Source organism: Notothenia coriiceps, unplaced genomic scaffold (assembly GCF_000735185.1).
Source record: "Notothenia coriiceps isolate Sejong01 unplaced genomic scaffold, NC01 NC01_scaffold00023276, whole genome shotgun sequence".
In the NCBI taxonomy this organism is placed as follows: Eukaryota; Metazoa; Chordata; class Actinopteri; order Perciformes; family Nototheniidae; genus Notothenia; species Notothenia coriiceps.
The window spans coordinates 450,251-458,694 of NW_011355977.1; the positions used below are offsets into that span (position 1 = coordinate 450,251).

General features: G+C 40.2%; 1 protein-coding gene across 1 annotated transcript in view; it reads right to left on the reverse strand.

Moving 5' to 3' along the window:
• Positions 1-6,114, reverse strand: part of itpr2 (inositol 1,4,5-trisphosphate receptor, type 2) — a 94,076-nt gene extending 87,962 nt beyond the window's left edge. The window contains exons 1-4 of the mRNA XM_010781523.1: positions 5,710-6,114; positions 796-866; positions 395-513; positions 209-295 (exon numbers count right to left, since the gene is read on the reverse strand). Coding sequence (XP_010779825.1) covers positions 209-295; positions 395-513; positions 796-866; positions 5,710-5,801 — 369 coding nt within the window. The 5' untranslated portion in view covers positions 5,802-6,114. The remainder of the gene's footprint in view (positions 1-208; positions 296-394; positions 514-795; positions 867-5,709) is intronic.
• Between the last annotated feature and the right edge of the window lie 2,330 nt (positions 6,115-8,444).

An 8,444-nucleotide genomic window follows, 5' to 3' on the forward strand; every position in this document is an offset into this window, starting at 1 on the left:
ATTAGCACTAAAGTTGCTGCTTTTCTCAAATAAACTCGTAAAACAAGAGTTTAGCAATGAGTCACAGCAAATACAGCCATTGTGGACTTACTGACTGAGGTATCAGGGATTTGGTGACAGTAACACAACCTTAGTAAACAAGAAAACCAAAACAAGGCTCTGGACTAAAGACAGTGTGACGGCGCAGATCTTTGCTGAGGAGCTGTACCTGGATGACATTACTGTATTTCACAACTTCTCCAAGGAGCTTCTTGTTCTCCGACTCATTCTGCTTCTGCTCCAGTTCTGCTGCATGCTGGGTACACAGACAGACACAGAGATTTACTTAAGTGTTAGTCTGCAAATGAAAACGGAGATCAGATGTAAATGTTTTTCAAAACTGATGAATATCTACCTGTAACTTCTTAAACAGGTCTCCCTGTGTGTTGTTGTTCCCTTGTTTCCCTTGTTTGGCCTTCCAAAACTGCTTTTGGGCCGAGTATCTGTTCATGGGACACACCTTGAAGAGGCAATCTGCAGGGGAGGCGAAGCATTCAGGCACACACACTCTGTGGGTCAGGTTAAGCAGCACTCAAGGGTCTTAATGTGGTGAAGCAGCATGTTTTAGGTTAATGGTTATTTACCCACCAGAGTTATTTAGACATGCTTTTAAAAATACAAGCTTCTCTAAAACCACAATGTTGTGTGTAACAACATTGTGGTACATTGAGGGCAAACTTTCAGGTCAGCCTTGAAGAGTGTGTGTGTTTGTGGATGTAACCTCAAAACCAGTGTGACTAGTATTTTTGTACACACCTCTGAACTTTTTGGGCGGGTTGGCCAGGTCTCCAGCATCAGGCTGGACCACACACCTGTCATCAACAAGCCTGCAGAGAAGAGGAAGTTTAACATTCAATCAGCATAATGTATTCATATCCAAACATGTATGCAATGGTTCCGTTAGCCAGTAAATCACCCGCCTTGAAAACAAAGGTGTGTACTATACACTGTAGTCTGATAGTGGTATCACAGTCAAATGCAAATACACAAAGCAGAGTCCCGGACTTCTATTAAAGCAGAACATTTGAATAAGCAGGTCGAAACCACGCTTGCTCTACAGTTGATCAGCCACCTGCAGGATGAAAAGCTCAGCTGGCAGCAGAAGAAAGAGGAATGGCTCTGCTCGCCTTCACATCCTTCTCCCAGAGCTCTCCCAGTGTCTGGACCGAGCTCCTCTCATTTAACAGGACTCTGATCTCCGATTAGCAGCCCAGCAGGGGTCTGCTCAGTGTACAGGTTGTAAGGACATAAACTGAGTGATTGGTATCTCTTGGGGTTTGTCATAGTGCAGAGTGGAACAGACTGATAGCGAATACATTTAATTATTAGGTGTGTGAATCTTGCTGTATCTTACAAGTACGTTTCAAACCTATTCGGGATTCAAAATAGGTTATTGATTCAGTATATGGGGGTGCTAATGTCATGATCTACTGCAGTCCAGTGTGGGAGAACAAAGGCAGTAAGGAAAACTTATGGCATGAAAGCAGATTCAAGCTTTTTACTGTTTTAAGTCTTTAACGGATTGTCATAATGTCAATACACACGTTAATTATTGCTAAAATTGCACAAATTTGTACTGAAAAAGTGGTAGTATTTCAAAATTATTGTTGACTTTAATAGTAACAGGTTCAAGTTATACAAAAAATAAAGTGCATCCTGTACCATGCATAACATTGGTAGGCTTAGGCTAGCTGACTTTTTCCAACAAATACCCACACAATAATGCTGGGCTCAATTTGACTTAGTTTGTAGCATTATTATCAAACAAAAGCAATATGGTTCTTTTGTAAAAAAAAATTACTTTAAGATATGATTAGATTTGATTTTAGAAGATAATATTCTTGATTCTTACCATAATCAATTTCCCCCCCCACCCTAACTGATTATAGATAACAAAACTAGATATCAACATGCCAGTGTGTAAAATAAGCATTTAAAGTCAAGATGTTTTGTAAATTTAAGACAAAGTCTAAGCTATATGCAGCTTGTCTACGCTGCAGTGGGCTGCAGAGGATGCATGTGGTTTCTGTGCAGGGTTGATTAGAGGACATGGGAGTGATGTCATCAAGTTAACTGCCACGCTTCCCACATCCTAGCCTTATTTGTTTTTTTACTTATGACTGACAATTGTACAGACTAGTGGTGTTTCATTGACAGGTTCAGTAATGCACTGCATGTAGATGGTATTCACACGTTGGACTGAATTCTGTTTTAATCTGATTACAGATAGCAAGAGAAACTGGAAAAGCTGACAGGCCGGAATGTATGCTGCATAAGAAAGGGAAGGTGCCAAGTGTTTGGTTTTCGTATAGGCCAATTTACCTCATCCATGTAAAATAAAAGAAACATGCATTCATATGTTTCATTACATCATACATCAGTGGGACAGGACAGGTTTGTATTGGACAGTTTCCCAGGTCTTTATCTGGAATATAAAACCCTGGTTTAAAAATGGCTTTGTGAAAATAATCATGTAAAACAGAATCCATTTCAGGCACCTATGTTAATAGTCCACACTGAGAAGACTCGGGGTGAAGGTGCAACAAAAGCAGCACATTATTTAGTGGAGCAGTGAGAGCAGGCAAAACAATAGCAATGGAAAACCGAGTGAGATCACTAAGAGAATACCTAAAACATTGCATTGATCACAGGGGGAATTTTCTGAGGTGTGCATTTACTTTGTACACCTAAAGAAATGTTTCAAAATGATTGATTAAGTCTGAGTGTTGTTTTCAGTAAAGGTTTTATTTAAGGCTTCATTTGGTCTGAGGGTAACCCTTCAGGAAATCTTTTTTTTTTTTTTTTAAATGTCAAGACAAGGCTCAACCTGTGAAAGTGAGATAATCTGGTGTTAAAGTACACCTTTTTTTTTTAGAGTACGGTTTAATTCATGCTTGGACAAGCAGTTATGTGAGGGTGAGGAGTTTTTAAGCTTTGGTAGAAAGCCATCTGTGACTTTAAAACTGCAGAAAAGTATTAACTTCAACTTGCTGTGGTGTATTCTATGACACAAACTATACATTTCTGTCAAAACCCCATATCATCCCATTCCACTTCTCCCCTTTGCACCAAAGGCCGAGGTGCACAAACACATCCATTCATCCCGTCCACTGGGTTGAAACATAATGCAATGCACAATTCCTCCAATTCATACAATGTTGGCAGCCCCGCTGAAGTGAGCTGAGCCGTTTATGCCCTTTATGCCACGGCACTTGATCAGTGTCAATCCACAGGCGTGTACTATTTCCACCGACTCGATATCAGAGTTACATCTTAATGAGACACAATAGAGCCCAACAGGAAGCAGAATCAAGTGCTAAATAGCTAAACAGGAAGGAAATACTCTGGATAAGTCCCTCGAGCTCATAAATAAGTAACCTTCAGTATGCAGAGAGCTGTGCTTTAGTTCAAACAGAGAGACTTTGACAGTGGCACTCGAGTTTGCTCCATAACCGAGTTAAACATGAACCAATGATAGCAGGCTGGACACAGAGAAGCTAATTTTAGCATATTGCTTGTGTCGAGACAACAAGGCCCGGAAAATAAAGCATATTGCAGAGCAGCAGGTCTGATGTTTGTTCTGTCAATTGTTTTCCAGTGAAAAACTATAGGTAACTGAGAAATTACTAATCTGTGAGAAAAGTGTGAGATTTCACAACCAATGCCAGTTATTGCATGTTTCAACGTGCTGATAGTGGCCCAGTGATCTAATTGAGTCACACACTTCCTCGTTAAATGTATCCTGCCATTATTTCACAGTTTATTAATTAATCTAAATTAATGGGGAAATAATGTTTACACTTAGATAATGTGTGCAAAAGTATTGTATCTGTGTCTTATGATGTATTTCTTATCTATATATTCAAGTCAATAGATTGATTACTATAAAACAAAACATATTATGGATCTAATTAACTTAAGTCCACTTGTGGTTCTGCCAAATGACCGCAAAAGGAAAGTCAAAAGGTAATTTAGCTTTCAAATGTTTGCATTGTTAGGTGTGTGAGGAACTAGCAGATTTAATGTTATCCAAAGCAAATAAGGGCATGTAAGGCCGAGGTTACATTGTGCTCACAGGGGCCGTGGTTCCTGCACGCTCTGACGCTCGCTCTCTGGGCCTTGGTGAGCCCTTAATAAAATACTCCGTGCTCCTGTCACACTACATGAGTTATTGAAAGGCTGATAAGAGTTTGGCGGCTTTGCCTCACAACAACATGAGCTGTGAACAATCACCGCTGTGCATGTTCGCTTTTTGAAGTTTATAGCCCCTGTGCTGCTTGCATTTGGGTAGGCAAAAGCCTTAACTGTTAAGAGCGCATTCAGCAAATTAAAGTAGGATAGCTGTGTGCACTCAGATAATGAGGCAGGGGACATTGTTGCTTACAAACAGGTTGTTTGTAAAGTTGCTCACATGTTTCAGCTGCCATCTTCCCTGAGACCTCTGCTTGTTTTGATCCTCCAAAGCGCATGGCATTAAAGAGAGGTTTTAACTTCAAATAATTACCTCTGTTCTGAAGTTTAGGTTTTTAAGAGAAATTTAAAAAGGAAGTTTTAAAAAAGAGTGGCGAACAGAGTAAGGAGGTGGGTGGGGCGCATTTATTCCTCAGGGTGGTTCTGCAGGCAAAGAGTTCAGAGTGCACCGGGAACCAGTGAGGTATTTCACCTTAACTTAGGTGACACAGCTCAGTAAGAATAACCACAGCCTGCTGGTGGAATGTTTCTTTTTTTGCACTGAAGTGTTGCGACACACAATGAAAGCAGCTTCCATCACACCTACACACAACCTGACAACTAACAGTATGACATACAGGCAACTGAAAGAAGAAAAATAACTCTATCACTATCAAAGCCACGTTAAGTTCTTATTGTTTGAAGTGAAGGGGTGTGCTTGGAAACCGTCATCAAAATATGTCTATGAGCAGTGAGCAATTATTTGACTGCAGAGAATGTCACAAAATGAAAGATTAGTAAAAATAGAGTCTAAAATATTCTTCTTTCTTGCCCCATTACTTATCTTGTGACCCCAGGTTGGTCACCAATGCTTTCAATGAAGGATGATTATGGAGCAAACTCCAAATCACTCTCTTCTTAATCAATCCCTTTTAAAATTGGACTGCTCCACTACAATAAGATCACAAAGACACCTCAAGAGGTGTGTAACATTCGTGTTTTCTTAGCGTCATTAAACCCACATACAGACACAATGCTTCTGCAAAGGTCTCAAATAAAGTATGTTATTTGAGGATCTACATGACTTAAAGCTGCAGGTGAGGAGGAGTGAGCAACAAACCTCTTTCTCCTAACTTCAAATGAATACAAAAAGTGTTCCCCCATGGTACCCCATTAGGTCCCCTACTTTGGGGTCCACAACCAATTAAAATGTGAGTGTAACCATTACCACAAGTGTACCTGGACAACACGCTGCTTTGCATTCCTGTTACATTTGCCTAAACGTGAAGTTTCCTGAGAAGCAGCAGTTTTCCCTGACAGGCCTCCGCCACAAGTCGCACTTTAACTTTTGACTTGTTAGTTTGCAGGGAACGTATGTACCGGTATGTACACAGAGAGAAGTTTAGGTGGTGACAGATGCAAAGTGAAAGTATTAAAGGTGTGAGGATTAATCCATACATAGTCCCCAGTGACTAGAAATTGAGATGCGGAGGAACATACCCCAAAGTACTGATGAAGCCATTCACCGAGCCCTCCGCGTAAAGAGACACAATGTCTCCAATGTGAAGAAAACTGGACCTGTGCTCTGACATTTTGTTTCACTGAACAAACGATTTAGTTAGGTCCCGGTTTCTCCATTTAGAAACGCCTAGCGCTTCTTCTCTTCGGGTGAAGTAGTCCGCACGTTACAGGGGCTTTGGTTCAGCAGCAGCCTTCAGATTCACTATCATTCTTCAATATTTACAATCCTGCAAGACGACCGAGTGTCAAAAGAGCGAAACTGCAGAAAAAACTGTTGGCGTTTTTTGAAGATAACGCTGTGTTTTGAGACTTATTTAACTTCTTCCTGTATGTCACGCAAACCGGAGGGTGCTCGTCTTCACATCCACTTCAGGGGGAGGAGACTGCTGCTGTCAGGCTCTGAGCAAATTCCGCTCAATCACACGTTTCTGTTTTTATTCGGGGTAGGCCCCCCAAAAAGTCATTAAAATATACCTTTACTTGTCCCTATAGCTGTATTGTTTCAGGAGATAAATGTAGCATAACGGTTGCTTAACAGACTAGTGATGCTACATGTGTTTTGATAGCCTATTGACATATTGCACGCTAAGCCCTGTTAATGTAGCCTATGACAAACATTTCTCAATAGTGAGTTCTCTTTTTCCAAACTGTTGGATAACATGTGGATCATTTTACAATGCTTGCCTTTGGCACAACATTTGCAATGCTATGACCACATCCAGGGCCGTCCCTGGCCAACTTGGGGCCCCAAGCGACATTGAGATGTTACAACTGTAACAGGAAGAGTTACTGCAATGCGGAGGGCAATCCAGAGATTTGGGTATAGTTCCTGTAACTCACTTTTGTGGAGGAATGACAACATCTCCAGAGCAGTTTTTAATGTCAATAATGCAAATAAACTACTTCTACTAATAGCGTCGCAGCGGCGAAACTGTGGCACGCTTCGCTTAAGCGCATAAAGGTGCGCCGCATTTGCGCTACGGATGAGGCTCCCTCCGCGAGATGAGACCCCACGCAGTCTGCGTGATCTGCGTGGAGGGGCGGGCCTGCATGCAACAAGATTATCTCCCAGCTGTAGCCTACTATGACAGGACATACATTAGGATGTGGATGAGCACTTGTGGCCAAATGCAGAAGACATGGTTCACTATATATATAAGTACGTTTTATTGTGTGCACTTGTTATTGCTCTAAAAATACATACATAGGCTATAGCCAAATAACCTTACTGAAACATGCAGCATTTATTATAATTGTATGTGAAATATATTGACTTTGATCACAATCCTGCATTACATGAGTTTCCTTTGTTCTTATGGAATCTGTTTTTTGTTTACTGAGGGGCCAATGTCCCCCTACCATAAATAGTGTCTGAATGTGTGATTTTATCAACTGTTCAAGGCAGAAAAGTCCAATGTTTCTAAAGTGGGACCCCACATTTGTTATATAGGCTAGTCTAAATATTTAATAGAAAAACAAAAAAGGTAAGAAATAATAAAGACATCTAAAGAATGCATAGCCTACAAACTTATATATCAGAGCTTTTCCCCACTCCTATCAATAGTCCAAATCCCTCACATTTATCTTGTGACACTCTGGAGGGGTCCGGCCTTAAGGCTGGGAACCATTGTAGTAAATAATTATAATATTTCTAAAAAGGGGATATCTGCAGAAGTACATGCATCTGATTCCCTACATTTACACAGGCTAGGTTTGGAATGCAGGACAACTTGTAACCGAGTATATATTGATATTGTTTTATAGGTACATTTACTGAAGGAAAATATCTGAATACTCCTTCCACCACTGACAAAGACTATAATGATTACAAAGATAATATGAGTCGTTGGGATGTTTTTGTGGATTGTTTTGAACAGGTTTTGAAAGTTTGAGCCATAAAACTAAGTAATAGCCAAGTGTGTGCTCATGGCACACAGACGTGGAGTCGGCTGAAGGAAAGTGACAACATTAATCTTATTTTAACTGATCCTATCCCTATCCTTTGAACGGCTGAAGGTGGCCTAAATGGCCAGCAGGGAAACAGTGACAGAGGCTTTTACAGAAGGATGTTGGCGGGTTTTTTATGTACTAACTACATTCACACAGCAGGGGCCGCTAGAGATCCAGCCATAGGAGATCCCATAATTTGACATTTGTCGCTCTCTAGTGCTCACTTTACGAAACAACAGGTTATTTTGCTGTGTTAAATCCAAACAAATGCACCAGTAACAGTATTTTCATACTGGTGGTGCGAAATACTTGTTCCTCTGGAATATAGTGTCTCTAATGGGCTCATCCACAACATTGAAAATACCAATAAACACTCATCAATTTCAGAGAGATTATAGCCTGTTGCTTTTAAATAAAATGTTATTCAAAATTATTTTAAATTACAAAAACTTGGTACACATTACACACTGTAGGAGAAGTGGAACAAAGGGTGTTTCATTATGAAATACTCACTCCTGAGAACCATATAAATGCTCTAGAGTTGCTAAAGGAGGTGTTTATTTTTTACAGCTTACTCTTTTATCTATCTACAGATTACTAGTGACCTTTTTAATGCCGTAAAATAATTTAATTTTGGCACACTTTGGTTTATGTCTTCCACAGGAAATAACCTCTGTACAGCCTTTATGCTTGCCTTTAAGCAAACATATTACTGTACTTTATAGTTACATTTTCTGTATTCATTTTGTACAATGTAAGTACAA